At 41.4% G+C, this 27,015-nt stretch overlaps 3 protein-coding genes across 3 annotated transcripts; all 3 read left to right on the plus strand.

The window, feature by feature from the left end:
* The first annotated feature begins 705 nt into the window (after positions 1 to 705).
* On the plus strand, positions 706 to 4,347 carry LOC124120405. The gene is made up of 3 exons (XM_046483220.1): positions 706 to 799; positions 2,061 to 2,195; positions 3,981 to 4,347. The coding sequence occupies exons 1-3, from the start codon at positions 757 to 759 to the stop codon at positions 4,106 to 4,108; spliced, it is 306 nt and encodes a 101-aa protein (XP_046339176.1). The 5' UTR covers positions 706 to 756; the 3' UTR covers positions 4,109 to 4,347.
* A 3,718-nt stretch (positions 4,348 to 8,065) lies between these two features.
* On the plus strand, positions 8,066 to 12,999 carry LOC124120411. Its single transcript, XM_046483227.1, has 4 exons — positions 8,066 to 8,218; positions 10,181 to 10,321; positions 11,337 to 11,460; positions 12,931 to 12,999. Exons 1-4 carry the CDS (start codon positions 8,179 to 8,181, stop codon positions 12,938 to 12,940), a joined length of 315 nt encoding a protein of 104 aa, XP_046339183.1. The 5' UTR covers positions 8,066 to 8,178; the 3' UTR covers positions 12,941 to 12,999.
* Positions 13,000 to 18,212: 5,213 nt separating this feature from the next.
* On the plus strand, positions 18,213 to 24,969 carry LOC124120409. The gene is made up of 4 exons (XM_046483225.2): positions 18,213 to 18,305; positions 23,416 to 23,550; positions 23,895 to 24,015; positions 24,899 to 24,969. The coding sequence occupies exons 1-4, from the start codon at positions 18,227 to 18,229 to the stop codon at positions 24,903 to 24,905; spliced, it is 342 nt and encodes a 113-aa protein (XP_046339181.1). The 5' UTR covers positions 18,213 to 18,226; the 3' UTR covers positions 24,906 to 24,969.
* The last annotated feature ends 2,046 nt before the right edge of the window (positions 24,970 to 27,015 follow it).

Genomic DNA, 27,015 nt, shown 5'->3' on the forward strand with positions numbered 1-27,015 from the left:
AAACGTAAAGCATCTGGACACCGACAGTTCCGGCAATATCTCAATCAAGTAGCTGACCCGTGAAGATCAGGGTTAGAACAGGTCTTCAGCAACCTATGCTTGCCGTAACAGGCGACTATGCTTGCCGTAACAGGCGACTATGCTTGCCGTAACAGGCGACTATGCTTGTCGTAACAGGCCACTATGCTTGCCGTAACAGGCGACTATGCTTGCCGTAACAGGCGACTATGCTTGTCGTAAGAGGCGACTATGCTTGCCGTAACAGGCGACTATGCTTGCCGTAACAGGCGACTATGCTTGTCGTAAGAGGCGACTATGCTTGTCGTAAGAGGCGACTATGCTTGTCGTAACAGGCCACTATGCTTGCCGTAACAGGCGACTATGCTTGTCGTAAGAGGCGACTATGCTTGTCGTAACAGGCGACTATGCTTGTCGTAACAGGCGACTATGCTTGTCGTAACAGGCGACTAACGAGAGCGGGTGGTCAGGCTCGCTGACTTGGTTGATGCATGTCTTTGAATCCCATGTGCGTGGATCGATGCTCATGATGTTAATCACTGGATTGTCTGGTCAAGACTCGATTGTTTAGAGTCAACCGTCATATAGCTGGAATATTGCTGAGTGCGGCGTTAAACAGACAAACAAACAATCAAGCAGCTCTGGTAAACGACTTCCACAGGCTGTCACGATGTGTCCTTTATATAGTATCTATCTGTTTAGTTCACACGGCAACCGTCCACGCAGCAGGCCGCCGGAATGTTGCCATATGCGCCGATCCTTCTTTCTCTCGCCGCCTACGGTTTGTATTTGAAAAACATTTTGAAGTTGAAATACTCAACTAATTTCGGTAGAAATGTAAGCCAAGTGATCAACATTGATGCATCTTTATCTGGGATCATTAAATGTATGTGGATAATGTCTGATGTCTGATTGTCGTGTTTCAGTCAATCTGAGGTCGCATGTTCGTGTTAGTATGTGTCATGCTTGTTATCATCAACAGTTAGTTTTGGTGAATTGTTTGATGGGTATTTCTTAGAGGACGACGAATGACAAAGTAGATGCAATGTATGTGCAACACCTTCTGTGTCATACTGTAACAGCTGACAACAATGTGCACACACGGGGGTGATTAACATAGGTAGGTTACCTATTAACGCCAGGAGGATAACACTGTAGGATAACATCATGGACAGAGGGCACACGATGAGGAAGCCAATTAAACACGATTGCAAAAAACATTGCTAAATGAGCTTAAGGTAGGCGGATGGGATGAAATAGCCTTGATATCTGTTGATTGATGGTTACTGCCTGTAGATCAGGAGTGCCTGTACTAGTTTTCTTTTATGGGGCCGTTACACAGGATGGCGACCTTTGTGCTTCCCGTCTTCGACCATAACATTAGCCAGGTCGTCGTTGGAGGCTCAAAGAAGGCAGAATGGTTGCCTAGGTCGTTCCAAGGTGGTACACAGGAGGTGCCGTGAATTTTTGAGCATGTTCAAAACAGTCGCACAAAGGACGCTGGGGAGGTTGGTTGCTCAAAGGTGGCTCAAAGGTGGCTCAAAGGAGGCAGAAGGGAGGCACAAGCATTGCCGTTGTGCAGAATGAAGGCACAGTGGTCGCCCAATGGTCGCAAGGTAATAGATGCGTTCTGCTGCAAATTTTCCCTCTCAATCTGGGCGATGATGCTTCTGCCTCCCTTGTGCCTCCTTTTGGCGACCAACAGGGTGCATTGAACGATGACTGTGGCGACCGCTGTGCCTCCATAAGGCGACCACGGCAACCCTTGAGACACCATGGCAATGCTTCTGCTTCTGCTTCTGCCTCTTTTCTGCCTCCTTTGAGCTACCTGTAGTGCCTCCTCAGCTGGCAGCCCTCTGCAAGGGGGCCTTTAGTCATGGAGATTTAGTATTGTCCACAGTTGCAACTACTGCCGTTGGCTCTAAGTAGGGTAATCGGGAGGTGACGCTGGGGAAGTAGGTGTTGGCCTGCTGTTATAAAAAGGAGAATTATAAAGAAGTTGTTGGCTGTATATTGTCTACTTTGAAGTGTTGTTGCTTCAGTTGTGCTGGTGAGCGGCGAGACGTGCGTGCTGCCCTCCAACTGCACCGTGACACAGTGTTCGACGGGAGATTCCCCGCACTGCCTCGACAACCTGTGTACCTGCCTCGGGCTGTGTGACCCCCAACCCGACCTAGGTGAGCACCCACCTCTTACTTCTCACCCCTCGCTCCATACCTCCTCACCTCTCACCTCTCATCTCTCACCTCTCACCTCTCACCTCTCACCTCATCACCTCTCACCCCTCACCCTTCACCTCTCAAACCCCGCACACCTCGCCCCTCGCCTTCCTCCACTCGCCCCTCGCCCCTCTCACCTCTCCTCTCATATCTTACCCCTAACCTCTCACCCCTCACCTCTCACCTCTCACCCCTCACCCCTCACCTCTCATCTCTCAACCCTCACCCCTCACCACTCAAACCCCGCACACCTCGCCCCTCGCCTCTCGCCCTACGTCCCTCACCCCTCTCTCTCTCTCTCACACACACACACACACACACACACACACACACACACACACTAACTACACACACACTACACACACACACACACACACACACACACACACACACACACACACACACACACACACACACACACACACACACACACCTCTCATGGACAACCACACAAGAACATTTCAGTACCATTCTAAGACCCTCGCATGAAATGTATCATAACTGGTCTAAACAACTATGTAATGAGATCACTATCAAAATAGCAAAGCAGATTCTAGGAGTACCCAAAAAGTCGAGTAATATTGGATGCATCAGTGAATTAGGAATGTACCCTCTTACTTTACAAATATATATGTCCATGTATAGATATTACCAGCGTCTGAGAGGCTTGGAATGTGACAGGCTCTTATTCGATGCGTACCAGGAGGATATTATCTTGGCCTCACAAAAAATGTCCTGGACATCCTCTATCAAATATATGATGGCACACCTACTTCCCAAATCCAACAGTGAAAATGCCCCTTGCTCAAAATTCTATGAAGCTCTTCAAACAAAATTTAGAAATATATTTCTCATTGAAAGTGACCAAGTAAACACTGATAACCCCCACAAACTTGGGCATCTAGGACTTATTAAAGATAAATTTGAACTTAAGAAGTATGTTTCAGCTGTAAAATGTAAAGATCATAGATCAGCTTCAACCAAATTAAGACTCAGTTGCCATAATCTGGAGATTGAAAGAGGCCGATACACTAACACGCCTGTCGACCAGAGAATATGTAAATTATGTAACCTAAATAAGATAGATGATTAGAAACACTTCCTTTTGTACTGTCCAAATTATCAGAATGAAAGGCAGATACTTCTTCGAACACTAGACTTACAAAACTGCCAAAATGATAATAAAATCTTAGCAAATATCCTGAACCCCTGTCCTGAAAGAGCAAAATATGTTTCACAAATTATCTCCGACATGTTTATTAAAAGAACCTCACTTATAGACAACATCTAGATATGACCTTATGATTATTATGTCCTATCTATACAGTATCCGCATCATTAAAGTACACGCTGCCAGCCACCTCATGATATATATATATATAAATGTTTATACACTATGAATGAAATAATATGTAATATTTATATATATAATGTACATTATGTATATCTACGTTTCATGTTGATAGTTATATTTATTCCCATATGTAGATAGTTTGTACCCTGCCCTACGAGGGCGTTCCGTACAATAATAATTCTTGATTCTTGATTCTTGATTATTGATTCTAAATGGCGCCTTATCGTATTTACTATGCTGTGTTTACACTTAAGGGTATTTCAGTGTCGTTATTGTCGTGAAGGAAAGGTCCGCTACCTCAATGTTTCGTCAGCTCCTATTTCACATTCACGAACATGTCAATGAGTCTAGGAGTGACATGGGACTTTATCGTGTTTCTGTGTTGACAGGGCGCTGTTCCAAACAAGAGGATTGCTTCAACCGCTACGAGAACCACTTCATGCAGTGCGTGTGCACTCCAGTAGCCACCCTTCACTGTATTGACGGCCAGTGCCATTGTGGCTATCCCCGGCCATAAACACTACACATGTGCACAACACACACGTGCACAACACACATGCACAACATAGGAGTACAACACATACACAACTAACATTACAACACACGTGCACAACACATACACAACACCCATGCACAACACACATATACAACACACGTGCACGACAGACATATACGCCACAATTGTACAAGATATGCACAACACACATACACAACACACTTGTGTAAAGCATGAACGAATAAAACATCTGGAGGCCCGGTCTGTTTTGTGTCTGTACATCATGTTAGGTTCAATGTGTTTTACTACCTGAGTTCTGAACAATGCTGACTGTCCTCTCAGCTCGCTCTCTGGCATGTAACACTGCAGGCAAACATGTGGAAACTCTATCGCAGACTGAACCTACCCATTCCGAGAGACGGTTTTAGAACTCACTTAAATAAAAAAGCAGAAAATAACGATGCAACAATTAATCAGTTTTACGCAGGTTCAGACCCATCAATCAGTTCCTGACAACGTTCAACTCACAAATGTGATCGAGTAGTGTACGTCGTTTGATTCAGCAGTATGTAGAGACAGTGTAAGCTAGGCCTGGTGTATATTGACATCGTAAGCAGCGCCTGGTGTATGTAGAGACAGTGTAAGCCACGCCTGGTGTATATTGACATCGTAAGCAACGCCTGGTGTATGTAGGCAGTGTAAGCCACGCCTGGTGTATGTAGAGACAGTGTAAGCCACGCCTGGTGTATATTGACATCGTAAGCAACGCCTGGTGTATGTAGGCAGTGTAAGCCCGCCTGGTGTATGTAGGCACTGTAAGCCACGCCTGGTGTATGTAGACAGTGTAAGCCACGCCTGGTGTAAATAGACAGTGTAAGCCACGCCTGGTGTATATAGACACTGTAAGCCACGCCTGGTGTATATAAACAGTGTAAGCCACGCCTTGTGTATATAGGTAATGTAAGCCACGCCTGGTGTATATAGACACTGTAAGCCACGCCTGGTGTATATAGACAGTGTAATCCACGCCTGGTGTATATAAACAGTGTAAGCCACGACTGGTGCATATAGACAGTATAAGCCACAACTGGTGTATATAAACAGTATAAGCCACGACTGGTGTATATAGACAGTATAAGCCACAACTGGTGTATATAAACAGTATAAGCCACGACTGGTGTATATAGGTAATGTAAGCCACGCCTGGTGTATATAAAACATCCTTTGAATGTAGTTTTGGTTAAGACTATGTACAGCTTGAAATACGCTGAGGATACAGAACTTACTGAGGGATAAATACTGTAAACAAAAACTACACAATCATCTCAATAATCATCAGACATATCTGCAAACGGCAGACTGTCGTACGACTCCGACAAACTGATGATTAATTACAAAACTTCGTCTGAAAAGTATGATTGTTGTCCAGGGGTCAAGACTTTCTAAATAAAGAATCTTTCAATAGTCAAATTAAATCTTCAAAAGAGACATGACCGTTTCAGCATCGTAGAATCCTGAAAGTGTTCGTGAAAGTCTGGTAAATCTGATTTCTTTATGCATGCGAGGCTGAATTCCTGCTCGGATTGGCAACATCAAAACAAAGTAATTCGGCCAAGAAGTTAAACTCAGGCTTCAGGCATATCGATGACCTAATATCTTTCAATAAAGGTCAAAAAGCCAATTCCCCTTCACTGATATACCACATAGAGCTAGACCTGTGAAATCACCTTATCTGTTTCGTATTTAGATCTATGCATGAAAATAAAAATTGAATTCAATCTATGAAAGTAAAGTCAGAGCTTTTATGTTGACACAACAAAGGTATCAAGATAGTTAATGGGTATAAATATCTTGGGTTATTGATGAAAGCACTGGATCAATAAAATGAAGGTTACCTTTTAGAACAAATATAGCTCGTCTTCAAATGTTGTCAGTCATTCTGCATGTAAATCTTGTGAATGTCTCGCCTCGAGTCTTCCACCTCTCTGCTCTGTACACAGCAAACCTAATTCAAAATTAACATCGTTTTTAGTTTCAACGAAATCATTAAATGTGCCATTGTGAGACTTGGTTTCGAGACCGTTACTTCAACTTATTACATCTTCTGGTTTGTTTACAGGTCGCAGTCGCATGGCCGGAGTATTGCTGGTCGGCGTCAGGCAACAACCACATGCTTGTTGATGCACATTGCGACACCGGATGTCATCAGTAATGGTCAGTGATCCCTTCATATCATTGACAACGCTACCCTCCCTGTTACCTCCAATTGAATCTGTTTCATTGGATAATCATGACTGTTTACTAAGTACTTGACGTTATACATGTAAACTATGTGATTGTCAGACAGATACAGTTTTACTATATACTCTGAAATATCAAGCTTAAAAGAGTTGTACACCACAGAAAGGGTGCATTTGCTTGCTTGTAAATATAATCAACCCAGAAAGAAACATGAACCACAGAAACATATATTGAAGTATGTACGTTAAGAAGAGATGTTTCCAATGTGTACCAATTAATGGCAAAACTTATAATTTGTCAAGGTATACCACTGAGTGGCTATATTCATATCGAGACATGCTGCACGTGATTTCCAAACTGTACACGCTAAACCTGCACGAAACAAATGGTGCATCTCGAGTCATAGATTTATGACGTCACATGTGATGCGTGCATGAGCGTGGGTTCTCACAACATACCGGTATGTTCGTTTGTGCATCGAACAAATCTAATATCTCTTAAATGTGAGCAGTTCTTTACATTTTAGGACACATTGGTGGTTTTCTAATTGTCGGTGAGTATATATAGAACGTTGCAATATTAGTATCTTCATGTCCACGTTATTGTTAACTGTGTTATTTCCCTGAGGTCTTGTGTGCCTTATTGGTTGAACCTAACGTATGCCTGTCTGCTAAAGAAAACGCAAAATCTGTTTGTGTTTTTGGATAACTTGTGTATACAGTCTTAGGTGCGTGCTTTTCGACATGAATGGTGTTCTTTTCTCATGGAGAGTCTTCATAACCCGCCTTTTCTGCTAGAACAGCTGCAATCCAGTTTCACTTGGATTCATCCCGGATGTCTATCGACTCGTGAAGAAGTACGGACTGAAAGAATATCTTGAAATGTTCACAGACCCTAGAAGTTTTGTGAGTTACATATGGAACAAATGATACAGTCATTTATTTTATTATTCTTGAATAAGAAAGTCTGTTGAATTGATGTGTACATTGAATAAGAATATTTTGCTTTGGTATTTTCCTCGCCTCGGGAAGATGGTATTTTCCTAAATACTGATATTTACCTGAAAACAAGGTGTTTAAATCTCGAGACACTGTACAAATAACGTGTATTGTGTGAACAGGAGGAACACAGGGGCATACCTTTCTCTTGTAGAAAGGTGTTTTTACCTACTGGACGTACCAGGATCCGCGGAATATGGGTTCGAATCCTGGATCAATCCCGATCTCTGGTTTGTTACCACCGTCCACGTGATTGGCATGGCGGTAGCATCTGACCCCCGCGGTTTGTTTCCCCACACAGCAGCTGAGACGATACTTGTCTTCAGCTTCACCTGCCGTAAAACCCATTACTCGTGGGACCCGTGAAGATCCGGGATTGAACAGGTCTTCAGCAACACATGTTAAGGCGACGATGCTTGTCGTAAGAGGCGACTAACGGCATCGGTTGGTCAGGCTCGCTGACTTGGTTGATTCATGTGATCCTATCCCAATTGCGGGGATCGATGCTCATGATGTCGATCACTGGATTGTCTGGTGCAGACTTGATTATTTCAAGACGCCGTTATATAGCTATAATATTGTTAAGTGCGGCGTTAAACAGCAAACAAACAAACAAACATTATTCTTGGGTGTGTTGTCCAATCGTTTACACGACTAACATGAGAGTGTCTACAACTAAATAATGGGACAGGTATGTCCTCTCAGCATTTACGGACCTCTTGTCGCCAGTGAGGAAAAGTCCTCGGACAGCCGGTGACCCCAGTCACGTGAGACCTCGCCAGTGTCCAAGAAGTGGAGATAGGTGTGGCTCATATCAGTGTTGGCAGAACCTACGACCACCAGTCTACCACCATGAAGTGTCTCCTCCTGCTCGTGTCGGCTGTTGTAACAGGTACAGTATGTTTTGTAGTGTAGGCTATTACGACCTTTCTTGTGTCAAAATGAAGGCGATTACGCAATTCTAGTTTAACTACTTCGTTTCCACTGAGAGATAATGTCTGGTCTACCAACCAAAGGGTACACGCAAGTTTTGAAATTAACAAGTGTTATGTTTCTGAAATAAGTTTTCTCTCTACAGTAACATTACCGAAACTCAGAATATATTTGACGATACCGAGCGTATAGTCACACATAACACAGATTGCAAGTATTGTCACACATTACACAGATTGCAAGTATTGTCACACATTACACAGAAAGTAGGATATATTGTCACATAATGCAGATTCAGCAAGAATATAGTCACACATTGCAAAGAGAACAAGGACATAAACAAACATTACTCATGTAGCAAGGATGTAATCACACCTTACACAGATGAAAAGGATATATTCAAACATTATACCGATAGCAAGGATATATTCACACATGACACAGGTAGCAAGGATATATTCACATATGACACAGGTAGCAAGGATATATTCACTCATGACACAGGTAGCAAGGATATAGTCACATATGACACAGGTAGCAAGGATATATTCACATATGACACAGGTAGCAAGGATATATTCACACATGACACAGGTAGCAAGGATATATTCACTCCTGACACATGTAGCAAGGATATAGTCACATATGACACATGTAGCAAGGATATAGTCACTCATGACACAGGTAGCAATGATATAGTCACTCATGACACAGGTAGCAAAGATATAGTCACACATGACACAGGTAGCAAGGATATAGTCACTCATGACACAGGTAGCAAGGACATAGTCACTCATGACACAGGTAGCAAGGATATAGTCAAATATGACACAGGTAGCAAGGATATAGTCACTCATGACACAGGTAGCAAGGATATAGTCACTCATGACACAGGTAGCAAGGATATAGTCACATTTGACACAGGTAGCAAGGATATAGTCACATATGACACAGATGGCAAGGATATAGTCACATATGACACGGGTAGCAAGGATATAGTCAAATATGACACAGGTAGCAAGGATATAGTCACATATGACACAGGTAGCAAGGATATATTCACTCATGACACAGGTAGAAAGGATATATTCACTCATGACACGGGTAGCAAGGATATAGTCACATATGACACGGGTAACAAGGATATAGTCACATATGACACAGGTAGCAAGGATTTATTCACCCATGACACAGATGAAAGGGATATAGTCACACACTGCATGGGAACAAGTGCTTCAAGTCAAAATAGGGAATTATGTCAGACATCATTTCGGTCATTGATGGTCAAATCCTTTTGAAAACTTCACTCTCGCATCGACATCTGTAAGCCTGCTGCAACAACTTGTGCATGAACTGTGAGATGCTGATAGATGCTGAACAGATGAGGCAGGCTCGCTGGGCTCTCTTATATCTAGTGGAAAAATCAGTCGACGGGAAAGGGCTGTTTCATTATTTACGATATCGGATCATAAATATAATGAAGCTTGAGTTAAGATGCTTGGCCAAATTCACGTGTTTTTGTCTTTCTCATCAGAGCTTAAATTCTGTTTCATGTGAAAAATGAAACAAATCAGCAATACTCAAGCTATATGACGGCGGTCGGTAAATAATCGAGTCTGGACCAGACAATCCAGTGATTGACATCATGAGCATCGATCCACGCAATTGGGATACGAAGACATGCATATACCAAGTCAGCGCGCCTGACCACTCGATGCCGTTAGTCGCCTCTTACGACGAGCACAGTTGCCTTTTTACGACAAGCATGGGTTGCTGAAGACCTTTTCTACCCCAGATCTTCACGGGTCTATTACAAAAATACGACTCCATACATACACAGACGTAAACATATAGACATACATGGACAATTACAGGAATGTTACTATGTTAATATGTCCTTGTTTTGCTCCTCTCCACGCAGTGATGATGGTGAATGGCGAGTCCTGCAATGTCGACTCAGATTGTGTCGGCGGTATCACCAGTTGCTCCGACGGCAGCGACTCCGTTTGCATCAACGGACAGTGCACCTGCACCAGCGTGTGCGACCCGGAGCCTAACCTCGGTCAGTATCACTCTTACAACGTGTGTCGTGTGTACGGCGTCAGTCTGTCCCTGACGGTGTGTCGTGTGTACGGCGTCAGTCTCTCCCTGACGGTGTGTCGTGTGTATGGCGTCAGTCTCTCGCTGACAGTGTCGTGTGTACGGTGTCAGTCTTCCTGACGGTGTGTCGTGTGTACGGCGTCAGTCTCTCGCTGACAGTGTCGTGTGTACGGTGTCAGTCTTCCTGACGGTGTGTCGTGTGTATGGCGTCAGTGTCTCTCGCTGACAGTGTCGTGTTTACGGCGTCAGTCTTCCTGACGGTGTGTCGTGTTTACGGTGTCAGTCTTCCTGGCTGTGTGTCGTGTGTATGGCGTCAGTCTTCCTGGCGGTGTGTCGTGTGTATGGCGTCAGTCTCCCTGACGGTGTGTCGTGTGTATGGCGTCAGTCTTCCTGACGGTGTGTCGTGTGTATGGCGTCAGTCTTCCTGACGGTGTGTCGTGTTTACGGTGTCAGTCTTCCTGACGGTGTGTCGTGTGTATGGCGTCAGTCTTCCTGGCGGTGTGTCGTGTATACGGCGTCAGTCTTCCTGACGGTGTGTCGTGTATACGGCGTCAGTCTTCCTGACGGTGTGTCGTGTATACGGCGTCAGTCTTCCTGACGGTGTTTAGTGTGTACGGCATCAGTCTTCCTGACGGTGTGTCGTGTGTACGGCATCAGTCTTCCTGACGGTGTGTCGTGTGTATGGCGTCAGTCTCTCCCTGACAGTGTCGTGTTTACGGTGTCAGTCTTCCTGACGGTGTGTCGTGTGTTTGGCGTCAGTCTCTCGCTGACAGTGTCGTGTTTACGGCGTCAGTCTTCCTCACGATGTGTTGTGTATACGGCGTCAGTCTCTCGCTAACAGTGTCGTGTGTACGGCGTCAGTCTTCCTGACGGTGTGTCGTGTGTATGGCGACATATCATTACATCAATAACCAAGATGAAGAAATACTTAGAACAATAAATTTATGTTTCTACTTCATTATTTTTTTCGCATTCAGGAAGATGCTTCGGCAAGAATATGTGCGTCCAGTTCTACGAAGGTGGTCGTATTTCCTGTGATTGTCCAAACCACATCGCAAACCTCCACTGTATTGATGGAGAATGTCACTGTGGCTACCCATCGTAAGTATACAACTAACACTGTATTGATGGCTACCCATCGTAAGTATACAACCTCCACTGTATTGACTGTCAGTGTCACTGTGGCTACTCATCGTAAGTATACAACCTATACTGTATTGGTGGACAGTGTCACTATGGCTACCCACCGTACGTATACAACCTCGACTGTATTGACGACCAGTGTCTCTGTGGCTACCCATCGCAAGTATACAACCTCCACTGTATTGACGGTCAGCGTCACTGTGGCTACCCATCGTAAGTATATAACCTCAACTGTATTGACGGTCAGTGTCACTGTGGCTACCCATCGTTAGTATACAACCTCAACTGTATTGACGGTCAGTGTCACTGTGGCTACCCACCGTAAGTATACAACCTCGACTGTATTGACGACCAGTGTCTCTGTGGCTACCCATCGTAAGTATACAACCTCAACTGTATTGACGGTCAGTGTCACTGTGGCTACCCATCGTAAGTATACAACCTCCACTGTATTGACGGTCAGCGTCACTGTGGCTACCCATCGTAATTAAGTATACAACCTCCACTGTATTGACGGTCAGTGTCACTGTGGCTACCCACCGTAAATATACAACCTCGACTGTATTGACGACCAGTGTCTCTGTGGCTACCCATCGCAAGTATACAACCTCAACTGTATAAACAGTCAGTGTCACTGTGGCTACCCATCGTAAGTATACAACCTCCACTGTATTGACGGTCGATGTCACTGTGGCTACCCATCGTAAGTATACAACCTCAACTGTATTGACGGTCAGTGTCTCTGTGGCTACCCATCGTAAGTATACAACCGCCACTGTATTGACGGTCAGTGTCACTGTGGCTACCCATCGTAAGTATACAACCTCAACTGTATTGACGGCCAGTGTCACCATGGCTACCTATCGTAAGTTTACAACCTCAACTGTATTGACAGTCAGTGTCACTGTGGCTACCCATCGTAAGTATACAACCATCACTGTATTGACGGTCAGTGTCACTGTGTCTACCCATCGTAAGTATACAACATGCACTGTATTGACGGCCAGTGTCGCTGTGTCTACCCAACGTAAGTATACAACTTCCACTGTATTGACGGCCAGTGTCACTATGACTACCAATCGTAAGTATACAACCTGCACTGTATTGACGGCCAGTGTCACTTTGGCTACCCATCGTAAGTATACAACCTACACTGTATTGATTGTCATTGTCACTGTGGCTACCCAACGTAAGTATACCACCTCCACTGTATTGACGGCCAGTGTCACTATGACTACCAATCGTAAATATACAACCTAAACTGCATTGACGGCCAGTGTCACTATGACTACCCATCGTAAGTGTACAACTCCACAGTGTATAAGGAAAGTGTCACTTTTAGCTTGTACACATCCGCCTATACCTACCTAGACGTCTAGCCATGTTGAGTATGCCATCAATCCTTTGAATGTTTCTTGTTTGTTTCAGGGGTAATTAAGGTCACTGGTGGAAACAATCCTGATCTGACAAATTGTGGAAATAAAAATTCTGACGATATTTGACTTTTTAGTTTGATTACATTATGAAACACACACACTCTTGCTTGGCCAATGTTCTATTTGTGACCGAACATTTGCATTTCTAGGAGTTTGACGATAAAAGTAAATTGTCACTGATAATTTGTTAATTTGGTGAAAGAAATAGAAATTGTTTGCCACTAAAATGGCGTTCTTGCCGTCATAACTAATCTCTAACCAAAACCCCAGCCTTACCCCTCAACAACTAACCTCCCTAGAATATCAAATAGTCGGTCCGCTTGTGTATGTTGATCTGATCCATCACATACCAATTAACAACATATGACTATCCACTGGGAATATCAACTGTGCCAAAGGATTGAGATAGCAGAAGGTATGATCATCATATGTTTCTCTCTATAGTCTATATTAGGGAAGTGGAAAGTTGCCCTCGTGTCGTTATTGTATACCGTGTAATATTCAGCTGTGTTTTTGCAAATATATTGGTGAGTGATCTGTACAAGTGAACAGGGTGGTCGATACTCGCTAGTTGTGTAAGTGTACTTGTTAGGTGTCGATTCCCAAATTGAAACAAAGTTTACAAAGAAACCTGTACGTAAAAGAACTTGGTGTGAAACCAACAAACAAGCGGTGTGCAATCGACATACGTATTACAAAATTTACTTCGTTTATAAATCAATACAAATTACTGCACAGCAATTACAATGACAGTATACAACAGAGGGGTAGTACAATTACAATGACAGTAGACAATAGAGGGGTAGTACAATATTCAGTGACAGTAGACAATAGAGGGGTAGTACAATATTCAGTGACAGTAGACAATAGAGGGGTAGTACACTAGTCAGTGACAGTAGACAGTAGAGGGGTAGTACACTAGTCAGTGACAGTAGACAATAGAGTGGAAGTACAATATTCAATGACAGTAGACAATAGAGTGGAAGTACAATATTCAATGACAGTAGACAATAGAGGGGTAGTACAATATTCAATGACAGTAGACAATAGAGGGGTAGTAATGTATTCAGTGACAGTAGACAATAGAGTGGAAGTACAATATTCAATGACAGTAGACAATAGAGTGGAAGTACAATATTCAATGACAGTAGACAATAGAGGGGTAGTACAATATTCAATGACAGTAGACAATAGAGGGGTAGTAATGTATTCAGTGACAGTAGACAATAGAGTGGAAGTACAATATTCAATGACAGTAGACAATAGAGTGGAAGTACAATATTCAATGACAGTAGACAATAGAGGGGTTGTACAATATTCAATGACAGTAGACAATAGAGGGGTAGTACAATATTCAGTGACAGTAGACAATAGAGGGGTTGTACAATATTCAGTGACAGTAGACAATAGAGGGGTAGTACAATATTCAATGACAGTAGACAATAGAGGGGTAGTACAATATTCAATGACAGTAGACAATAGAGGGGTAGTACAATATTCAGGGACAGTAGACAATAGAGGGGTAGTACAATATTCAATGACAGTAGACAATAGAGGGGTAGTACAATATTCAATGACAGTAGACAATAGAGGGGTAGTACAATATACAATGACAGTAGACAATAGAGGGGTAGTACAATATTCAATGACAGTAGACAATAGAGGGGTAGTACAATATACAATGACAGTAGACAATAGAGGAGTAGTAATGTATTCAGTGACAATAGACAATAGAGTGGAAGTACAATATTCAATGACAGTAGACAATAGAGTGGAAGTACAATATTCAATGACAGTAGACAATAGAGGGGTTGTACAATATTCAGTGACAGTAGACAATAGAGGGGTAGTACAATATTCAGTGACAGTAGACAATAGAGGGGTTGTACAATATTCAGTGACAGTAGACAATAGAGGGGTAGTACAATATTCAATGACAGTAGACAATAGAGGGGTAGTACAATATTCAATGACAGTAGACAATAGAGGGGTAGTACAATATTCAGTGACAGTAGACAATAGAGGGGTAGTACAATATTCAATGACAGTAGACAATAGAGGGGTAGTACAATATTCAATGACAGTAGACAATAGAGGGGTAGTACAATATTCAATGACAGTAGACAATAGAGGGGTAGTACAATATTCAATGACAGTAGACAATAGAGGGGTAGTACAATATACAATGACAGTAGACAATAGAGGGGTAGTACAATATACAATGACAGTAGACAATAGAGGGGTAGTACAATATTCAATGACAGTAGACAGTAGAGGGGTAGTACAATATTCAGTGACAGTACACAATAGAGGGGTAGTACAATATTCAATGACAGTAGACAATAGAGGGGTTGTACAATATTCAGTGACAGTAGACAATAGCGTGGTAGTAATGTATTCAGTGGCAATAAATAACATGATGGCAGTGGTCAGTGTCAAATACAGAAACTACAGAGGTGACAGCACACGTCAGTGATAGTAATATTAAAACCATGGCTTTGTCTTTGACTGTGGTCCCACTAACTGAATTGTTAGTAAAACAACACTTGGCAATGACCAAACTTTTTTTGTCTTGATGATAGAACAATTTCATGAAAAACGTTTGTCGCCAGCGGGATTCGAACTCAAGAAGTCCGCACTGGAGGCTTACGAAGGTAGTCTTCTGCCACGGCGACATAAGAAATAGGGTATGAAATTAACAACTAAATATTTACTTACATCAGTACCAATTGCTTATCCCTTTATAAACTGCGAAATGTGTTTTATGCAATTTGTCCACAGTATGTTACTCTATGCATTCTAGTATTTGTCCAGTAATTGTTGTTTTGTAGCTTTTGCTTTTCGTTCAACGAAACGAACAGATTGAAAAGAAATTAATATTATCTTGATCAGGACTATATTTACTCATAATAGGCCCATCAACATGGCCAAGTAATATCTAGTTGATTGATAAATGTGCTCGAGTTGGTCATTAATGAATGGTATACTTGCATCGGGACATGCATTTACTAACCCAAATCTGCAAAGTGCGAGGTGCACGTGCAAAAGGGTCGGCGAACACATTTCACGTGCTTCACGTAGGGCCGACTCACAGTGTTCTCCCAGTTGAGCATAGAGTTCCTGAATATCTTTCATAATACCTTTAACAAAACAATGTTTTTTTAAGCATTAAGGTGCCATAAATGTTGGACATGAGACGTCTCGGACCCAAGTGTCTAATCGTTGAAATGGCTTCGCCCCTCGTGGTTTCAACGATTAGATACTGGGTCCTCGTGGTCTAACCTGTACATATTCACCCGCTGCCACAGTGGTCAAGCTTCCGACATGGGTTAGGCAGGGAATGATGGATGATGAGCTGTCCTCACATCAAAGCTGGTTCCGAAGCAAGGAAAAGTGTGTGAGGCACTATTGTCTCCTTTTATTGTCTAACCAGCTACTGGTATCATAATATCGATCACAGAATTCTCTCTTTACATCAACAGCCTAATCTCTGTAACCCTCTCAACCGCTCCTTAATTTATGTGATCACGAGAACATTTTTATCAAATAATCGTGGAGCAAACCTTTATCATGACATGTATTCCACTTAAATAATTTTTCTTGTTTCAATACTAAAATAAACTTTGACATCTAAAAGTTTGTGAGAAGATGGCATGCGGTCAGATTTAGTGCAAAGAGAGGTAACATCATGGAAATCAATTAGACAGACTCGGTTGTCTTGGAGTTCATATTCTAATGATTGGAGAGATGAGATAGCTTGGTATACCAAGAAATAAGCGGCTGTGTCCACTCTGCGTAATACCAGTAATCGTTGCTGAGTTTCATTGTTGTCTTGTACATTCATTAAATCACGACTTGTTACCTTCTGCCAATGTTTTTCTGAAAGTTAGATTTCACCAGGTGCTATGGTCTCGCAGTATATTTGTTAAAACTATTCAGCCAAATATGTTTTCATTTGTATGTAAAGCATTGTATGAAAGCGATGTATCTGTATAACTGAACAGCGCTCCACACGTTAAACCTTATTTTGTGAATGTACTGTATTATTGGCCAGTGGCGCCTTTACTAAAATAAACTCACTTTCACTCAGGATAGTTGTATACAGTATGATAAGTATGAATGGAGTGAATTCCGAGCTAAAGTTTCTTCACATGTCTCCAAAATCACCTTTGTCTGGATCGAATGGTAAACTATCTCTAAGAAAACAGCGTTTATCTTCTCGTAGTTTCAGCAAATGTACAATGTAGGAAGAAATATGTACCAGCCCCAACAAGGGTAGAATAGTTACACGTACATCAAGATGTGGAGAAACTGGGAATCCGATGCATAACAAAAGGCATGTGAAGGTAAGGCAAGCACCTCATGCTGAGGTAGCATTTACAACTCTGGAGAGCGGTTTTAATACTAAAGTCAAACCCAAGTGCCATGTACCTAAATGTGAATTGTAAGCACATGTTATGCATGGGTTTTCAACTCACGGGAGAATTCATTAACCTGATATTTACACAGGGGTAAACCTCATGAGTTTCCATGAGAAGATACCTGAATGTCGAGAAAGATTTAGAGTGAATTAGCCACCCATTACCTATATTTTCACTTGAAATGCTTTTGTCTTGAAATACCTGTTATCATAGGAAACATATGATCTGTTTGAGAAAAATAAGACCTTCAGGAGAAATATTTCAGATTTCAAAGCATAGTAGCTCAGAGACTCCATTGTGGTTCTGGTTGATGAAGGTCCCCAGCAATCCATGGTGGTCGTATATTGTGTGTCGTTACATCCCAAATGCGTGGATCGTTGCTCGTAATATCGATCGGCCCGTGAAGATCCGGGTAAGAATAGGTCTTCAGCAACCCATGCTTGTCGTAAAAGGCGACAAACGGGATCGGGTGGTCAGGCTCGCTGAGTTGGTTGATGCATGTCATCGTATCCCAATTGCGTGGATGGATGCTCATGATATTTATCACTGGATTGTCTGGTCCAGACTCGATTATTTACAGACCGCCGTCATAATGCTGGAATATTGATGCGTTCGGCGTAAAACAACAAACATACCAACCAACCAACGTAATATCGATCACTTGATCGTCCTGTCCACAGAATACTCCCTTTACTTCAACAGTCTAACCTCTGTATACCTCTCAACCGCTCCTTAATTTGCGTGATCACGAGAACATGTTTAATCAAAAATGCGTGCTGCAAACCTTTATGATGACATGATTTTCATCTGAAATATATTATCTTTTTTAAATACTCAGATAAGCTTTAACATATAAAAGTTTGTGAGATGTGGGCATGCGCTCAGTATCTGCTTCAAGTAAACATCATGAAGACTCTATGTGTCCTGGGACTTCTGGCTGTAATTGGTAGGTATATACACAAATGAGATAGATATCTCTCTGATAGTCTCTGATTCGCCGTTCTGTGCCTTATGTGTTCGAATCCAGGTTCGTCTGGTTTAGATTTCTCGGTTTGTAAGCGAGATTCCCGTGCTCGTGAGCTCCCCCAAACTGGTAACCGTCAAAGACCTGCATCATTCAAGTTTTCCTCCGAGTTTAAGCTACCATATGTGAAATAAGTGAAATACAGTTCAAAGCGTCGCTAAACCCCTCTAACTCACTCACACGTCAATTCACGTCGGTTACCGTATCATGTAGCGCAACCATCTGGGCGAACACTCTAATTCATTGCTTTCGGCTGCTGCAGGTTTCTGACATTAGTCTTGGAAACAAAGTTGCAATTTGGACGACAGAAAACATTCCAACTCACAGTATCCAGAGACACCGAACTTCGACTTTCTTTATATTTCTTAGCTCGGCCCTATAACGCACTAATGACTTGTGGAATGTTTCGAGTCACGTGATTAATTTAAAGCAAATAAATATAAAAACAAAAATTAAAAAATCCTACTTATCACTGTTTGGGAATATGGGTAAGCGCGCACTGAACGGATAATCAAATGACGTATTCAAATTGCAACTTTCCCGCTTTAGTGGCGTTTTATTATGTTCAGAACGTAAATATTTCTCTTAACATGAAGGTGCAGAGATTATGTGGAAGAAACTGTTAATTAGGCCTGTTCCAGCTTCGGACACAGCTTCACGACTGAACGTTGTAATAAGGTCTACCTAATGTCTGTTACAACCCGTTATGTAAAAAATACTCTCAATGTATTTGTTTTAGATTAAGGGTTACGGGTTGACCCTTGTTACAACTCTTAATGTAAAAAATATTCTTAATGTTTACAGGACCGCCTCCGTGGTCTTGTGGTAGAGCGTCCGCCCGGAGAGCGGAAGGTCCGGGGTTCGATCCCGGGCCGCGTCATACAAAAAGACGTTAAAAGATTGTACTTGTTGTTACCCTGTCTGGCGCTCGGCATTAAGGGGCTAAAACAAGGACTGGTCGGCTCGGAGTCAGTATACTGTGTCTGAGTGGGGTATTCATGTTAAACTGTGGCATGGTATCTCAGTGAGCTAGCACTATAAATCGGCATCAGTCCGGACTAGTACAAGCATCCACACACATACACGTGCATGCACGTCGCTATATAAGTGCAATAATCTTGGACGCGACGTTAAACCCAATTTCACCTCACCTCACCTCACCTCACCTCACCTCACCTTAATGTTTACATTAAGGGTTGAAGTGACAGATAATATCTTTATGTACATTTAGGGTTATCACTATGAAATAATACTTATCAAGCATTAATGAAACTTCGCGGTTTAATTTATTGTTACTTTGTCTAGATGTGCATCATTTTAGATTCCCTCTCTACAGCGACCACCAGGTTGCTATATGCAGGTTTTATAAAAGGGTTTATGACCCCTGACCCTTTTAACCTATTTCTATCAAACTTACAGCTGTACAAAGGTTATCTTTCGATACTCTGTAAGGGAACCTCATTTCCGTTACCATCCTAATACTATATAGACAGAAAGGAGGTCTCGGACCAAGCAGACAGGACCAAAGCGTATATGGTGGTGGTTTGTTAGAATGGTCACTAACAGAGTTTTAGGCATAAAATAATGGACATTTTGAAGCAGTCTTACGCATTTGACAGATGGAATTAAAAACATATGATATTAAAAATTCCAATGCAATGATGCCGTTGTTAAAAAAAACGTCTGTTTTACAAGTACCGTGTCGAGTCAAAAATAACCATAAAACGTTATAATTTTTTCGGATATGAAGCCTATACCTTTTCTATAGCAATTTAGTATATCCTGTAGCTTGACTATTGTTCATTGAACAGCAAAAAGAACAAAAGGCATACGACGTGTAGAGTATTGTGTGTCAGTTAGGGACCGACCATTCGAACTTCTGGGGGAGATGACATAAGCTCATCGTGGAATGTCGTACCAGGTGAGCTGTAAATGCTATCTTTCGACATATTCTATGAATAAATCATATTGGATTGTTAATAGATTTCGCATGACAGATGACGGACGCTGTACAAAGACGGATGGCAATACGTCACATAAGCCTTTCGGCCATCTTGTATGTATGAAAAATAATTAAGCTAACTAGAACTGTCCTATGGGGAAAAACGTCCCGCAGACGTATGATATTGTTAACGTGAGTATCCAAACGTCCCTCTGCAATCGCACTGGAAGACATAATCACAAGGTCTATTTGATTTAAGATTATATGAAATAGGGTAGAGTATTTAAAGGAGCAGTCAGAGGCCTGTTTTCCATTGACATGGTAAAAACAAAACCTATGTGGTCCAGTAAGGAATCCCATAACATGTCAATATACAAAATTTAAATGAAATCAGACAATTTCTAAATTTCGAACAATCAGATACCAGATGTTTTGTTGCCATGGTAACAGAATGGCAATGAAAACGAAGGCATCTCGTACAGCGTCCTTAGATACACCTACGTACATATCTTAAAAATCGATGTTGTAGTTTAGAAGTTGTCCAGACAAATTGAAATGACGAAGTAATAAAAGTCAATAACACCCCCGAAATGAAAACATAATTGCAATGTGCCCAACTACATGTTGAAGTGGTCACCCAGACAATGTTTTAATTGAAATCAGTCAATTGCAGGGGTACAGTGAACTAATAACCGATTGAAAGGATATTCACGGTTTTCTAAAGGACTTCATTAATAGATATTTACTGATTTAGATGTTTCAAACCTGTAAATTACAAAATGGCGACTATGAGGCCATCCTGGATTTCTGAATAAGGTTATATTACAGAACTTTGTGATCATCCACACCAAGTCTTAAATAAGGTAAATTATCTACATTTCGACCCAGCAGATATTCTGTTGATATTGTAATAAAATGTGCTTTGTGATTTAAATTATATGTAAACAGAATTTAACGAAATCGAACAACTAAATATCGACCAATCAGATACCTCGGTTACATTGCCAAGAAAACCTATCCAATCTCATGAAAACGAGAGACATTTGCACATACTTTTCTAAACTAAACAAGATATTCACACGCATCAACTTCGCTTTGCATTCTGTATTAGTTATGCACAGAGCTACTACAGACATTATATAATCGAGCTATTTGTAATACCGATGGATGATCCGGTTGTGCCATCAGTGTCCCCTTCGAAGCGTATGTAATGGCACTGTTGTTTGTTCACGACTGCACGACCAGATCACTCAAAGTGAACATTTCCGATATAAATCATTCGAAAACGCCGTAGAAGTGTGCCTGACTTCTGATTATGTGGCCCAAATTTATCCCAAATGTGAACAATAACATTCACTATCTCCAGCGTAAAACGCTATGAGTAGATCACGGTTGTCTTTTCTTATTCCGGTGGTGACCTTGCCCTTGTCACTGACATGCAAACAGCCGTGATTTTGTTGATTTTCACGTATTCAGTAAAGGGCGGTACAGTTAACATGAACGTCTTTGGCGAACATTCTGATTCCCTCTTCCAAAATGTGTACGGACATGATATAAATTCAACTGATAGATCAAGGAAACTGAACCATTTTGATTGCACAGCCGGGACACCGGACGCTTGAATTACCATAAGCTGGTGCTGTTATGTTTGCAAACACAACTGCAGGCGCATGTTGTTAATGCATATGCATAGAAATGTCAACAATGTCCATATTTGGGCATATATCAATATTCATGCGCAACCAGATTTTGCAACCGGTTTCAGCTTGGTATTTCAACAAAGGAACTTTCTATGGCATCTGAAAGTCCACTCGTTTCGTAAAAATGGTACCTAACGAGACTGAAGAAGAAGAAGAAGTAATTTATTTGTACTAAGGCCACTAGCCCATATACAATACATATGAGTGTAGTATTCTCTATTTACGAATAATAATAAGAAACCGAACGGAAACAATAAAAAATGTGAAAATAGCCAAAAGTACCCTATTTTTATATTTCCAATCAAACTTTGTTTATAAGAATCTTTTACAGTAAGGGGCTATATTTTGCATTATTTACCCTAAATGTAAAAAAGTAATTTTGTTGTTTCTCTTACTGTAAAAAAATTACATTAAGAGTTTACACATAACCCTTCATGTACGATTTTTTACATCATGAGTTATTTTCACATTGAGGGTTGTAACACAGGTCTTTCTGTCACACCTTAATCTAGTCACTGCCTTCAGAGAACACGGAGTCCATATTGTGTGTTTCTAGAAGTTTCTGTGAAGATCAAACTGGTGAGTTAAAGGCCCCCAAGGGCTAGACGATTTACAGTAACACGTGACCTTAAGTCCTTTGTTCACACGTGACCAGTGTTATAACTACCTGCTACTGCTACACTGTGAAGTCTGTATACTACTCCTTAGATTACATATTGTTACTCTAACCCTCCACATCACCTGTCTCACTTCTTGCCATTATAATACGTCTCAAATTTACGCATTTGGCTTCAAGAAGTGTAACAGGTTTCTGATACGCCAAAAGTGCATTGGAGCGATTCTCAGATCAGATTGGTTAGCACAAAGTGACGTCAGTTATCTGTCTTCCAAGGTGAGACATTTCACACTTTCTTTCTTTTTAAGATGACAGACAGACAGACAGACAGACAGAGAGACAGACAGACAGACAGACAGACAGACACTGACATCACATAAAACACACACTGGCATCATTGAACATCAAACGAAATTTGTCGATATCAGGTTTATCTAAAAGATTCAGAGACTTAATAGCATTCATTCAGAAGAGTTACCCTGATACCATCATATAATACGCAGTGAAACAATACAGTGTAAACAGGTATTTTGGACAGGTATAACTTAATAGTTTGGTTATTTTAATAGGTAACAACAGGTAAGAGACTACTTGAGGCTCGGAAAAGCAGATTATCTGCTCCTCTTCAGCGAAGGCTTTAAATCAGTTAGCTATTCATTCTGGACATACTAATTATTTCTCGTTGGTTGTTCTCTGACAACCTCTCTACAAACACGATTTGTCTTCCCCACAAATTTTACTCTGCAAAACCCAATTGTGATATTTGTGTTGTAGTGGTCTCTGTGCAGGGAGAAGTGTGTAGCAATGTCCGTGACTGCACCATCACTCAGTGTACCTCTGGTGGAACTATCACATGTGTGGTGGGAACCTGCACGTGCACCAGTCTGTGTACTCCGGAACCTAACCTAGGTAGGCGGGGTGTCATATCTCTCGGAATAGTGACCATATTTCGAAATTTAAAGGGTCAGTATGTAGATATTAAATATGTTTGAAATTGTTTTGACACGTCTCGTAAAAGTATGTTTGAGACATTGGGTCGCACTGAAGATATTACCAGGGTTTCTGACAATTATTGATTTACTAAATGCAGTGTTCATAATTTTCATCATAGGGAGTTAAACATGTATCAAACATTAAAGTAATCATGTGCACATAAATACTAGAGTATTGTATGTATTAATGTGTGCCTTCCCCATGATTGTTGATGTAACTGTGTTCATCATGCATAATTATACCTAACACGACACCTACAGCCAGATGCAGAGACCAGGATGACTGCCGTAACTCTTACAACAATGGTCAGATAGCCTGCACCTGCCGGCCTCTCTCCGACCTCCACTGTATTGACGGCGATTGCCACTGTGGCTACCCAACGTAAGTATACAACCATCACTGTATTTACGGTCAGTGTCACTGTGGCTACCAAACGTAAGTATACAACCTATACTGTATTGACGGCCAGTGTCACTGTGGCTACCCCTCGTAAGTATACAACTATCACTGTATTTACGGTCAGTGTCACTGTGGCTACCCAACGTAAGTATACAACCATCACTGTATTGACGGTCAGTGTCACTGTGGCTACCCATCGTAAGTATACAACCATCACTGTATTGACGGCCAGTGTCACTGTGGCTACCCCTCGTAAGTATACAACCATCACTGTATGGACGGCCAGTGTCACTGTGGCTACCCCTCGTAAGTATACAACCATCACTGTATTGACGGCCAGTGTCACTGTGGCTACCCATCGTATGTATACAACCCATACTGTATTGGCGGACAGTGTCACTGTAGCTACCCATCGTAAGTATACAACCTATACTGTATTGGCGGACAGTGTCACTCTGGCTACCCCTCGTATGTATACGATCTATACTGTATTGGCGGACAGTGTCACTCTGGCTACCCCTCGTATGTATACAATCTATACAGGATTGACGGTCAGTGTCACTGTGGCTACCCATCATAAGTATACAACCTATACAGTATTGGCGGACAGTGTCACTGTAGCTACCCATCGTAGGTATACAACCTATACTGTATTGGCGGACAGTGTCACTCTGGCTACCCCTCGTATGTATACAATCTATGCTGTATTGGCGGACAGTGTCACTCTGGCTACCAATCTTAAGTGTACAACTCAACAGTGTATGAGGAAAGTGTCACTTTGGCTGAGGATAGAAGCTTGTACACATCATCCTATCAATACCTAGAGTGTGCTATGAAAGCATTGTACATTTCTTGTTTGTTTCAGGGATTGATAGGATCGCTGGTGGAAACAATCCGGAGTACTGAAAAATTCTGGAAATAAACATTCCGATGATATTTGACTTCTAGTTTGATTACATTATGAAACACACACACTCTTATTACTGTTATTCGTACCTCCGACGTTTCTGCAAACTTAATGGACAAATGCTGTACTACTTGACACGGCCTCCTTGCAGTTTTTTTTAAGAAGTGCTCAATCATTGAACAGAATGGCCACAGTAGACCATCTAATTCGCTGAAACAAAGACAGTATTTGGCCAGTATAATCTCTGCTATCAAGTGTACGGTGGTGGGCTATTGCAATAGTAGTAACAGGAATTTATACTTAATGAAAATGTGGGTTACGGATCTGCAAACTAAATTTGGAAGTGAAGTTATTGTAGCTCTTTGATGTAAGTAGAACTAGCTTTGTTCAAAAATTGCAAGCTTATCTAACGTGGCTATCTGCAGAATCACAAAAATAGTATTACGTCAATGTCTTGAAATAAAAATTATTTTGACTCTTCATCAGTAAACAGATTAAGCCTTTCACATTTTGTTTTGCAATTATAAGGGGATTGCATAAATTTAACCGATAAATTATCATAAAAAGGTTTCACAATGATAATACTTACAAACATTTGAAGTGAAATAATCTCAAAACAATTTTCATGAATAAAACAATTATCACAGGACTTTAAATATCCATTTTACTCACATGATTGCAGCCATGTTTCATGGTAGTTCTACTCTAGACGATGTTGTAGTTGATAGTGGAGTCGTATACTGTTCACAGGACGGTTAGACGTCAGACGCAGTTTGATTATTGGTACCTGCTGACCATTCACACTGCTACATATGTATCATAAGTCAGCGAGCAGAAGATCATCATCCTTGGATCGAGGTTGTTCGAACAGTCTCTGTCTCGCGAAAGCAGCGAAGTGAAACCATCATCAGCTGGGCGACAAGTGAGAGGTGGACATTGTGATGTTGACGTGATGACCTCGACGTGATGTTGGAGAGCACGGTTCAGTGACTTCGTTGAGTCTCCCGAAAAGGATACATCTGAAACTTGGGTCATGCAGATTTCTAAAAAGGGTGATTTGTCGTCATTCTTTAGGTTGTAGCTGTCGTCTATGCATAGCATCTTACTGCTTGCATAAGCGATGGCTTGAGGTCCGGTGATTCCTCTGGAGATTGTAGTTCTAGTTATCTTCTGTAGGTAGTTGAGAGGTGATTGGAAAGTCCAGATCTCATACCAGTTGTGACTTAAGCGTGAGTAGTATAGGTAATGGTGATTCTGCCGCAACCCCAAATGGAGTCAGATTTATATACCTATACTGCTACTACAGATGGAATTTTTTATGTCAAAACGATGATGTGATTCAACAATCGTCATGAGATTAAACTAAATTGTAATAAAAAAATACTCTATTATTTTTACTCATACGCATACCATTATTTTGAACAAAGTGATATTCAACATTAAGTTCTTCCTTCATTTTACTAGGAGACCAGACTATATACTCTTTTTCGAAATTGGAAAGAAACAATTGATGACCGTATTTGGTCGGTTTGACATCACTGATATAATATATACCCTGTGGTAATTCTCGCCATTTGATTGGCTTGTAATTCTCCATTATTATATACTTATGTAAGCATTCTTCTAAATTATTGTGGTATGATCCAACGATAGGAAATAATCTATTTTTAATCTTCAACCAGTTCTTTGGTTTTGGCACGGAATAATTGACGCGCTTGTTGTCTCCCCTGTTCTATGAACTTTTTTTTCTCATCTTCGCTAATACCACTGGTCTTACGAGAATTTGATCGAATCTCCTGCTTCATTACATTATATTTGGTGAGTTCTGACAGCACTAAACGGATATCTAACAATCAGCCAGTGCTGTTGAAATATGATCCTCAATGCTGTTCAACTTTGCTTTGGCGAGTATCCAAATATTATCTTGTTTTAATGCTTTCTTTTGCAACTTACAAGAAATAAATTTTATTGCTATTCCTGCCAGTCCTTAGACTCCGGCCGCTACTTCCATGCCAAGAACGATAGGCGTGGCGATTATAGTTGATAATAAACCAACACCAGCTGCACCGAGTCCA

Source organism: Haliotis rufescens, unplaced genomic scaffold (genome assembly GCF_023055435.1).
Source record: "Haliotis rufescens isolate VD_foot unplaced genomic scaffold, xgHalRufe1.0.p SCAF_11, whole genome shotgun sequence".
NCBI classification, from domain to species: domain Eukaryota; kingdom Metazoa; phylum Mollusca; class Gastropoda; order Lepetellida; family Haliotidae; genus Haliotis; species Haliotis rufescens.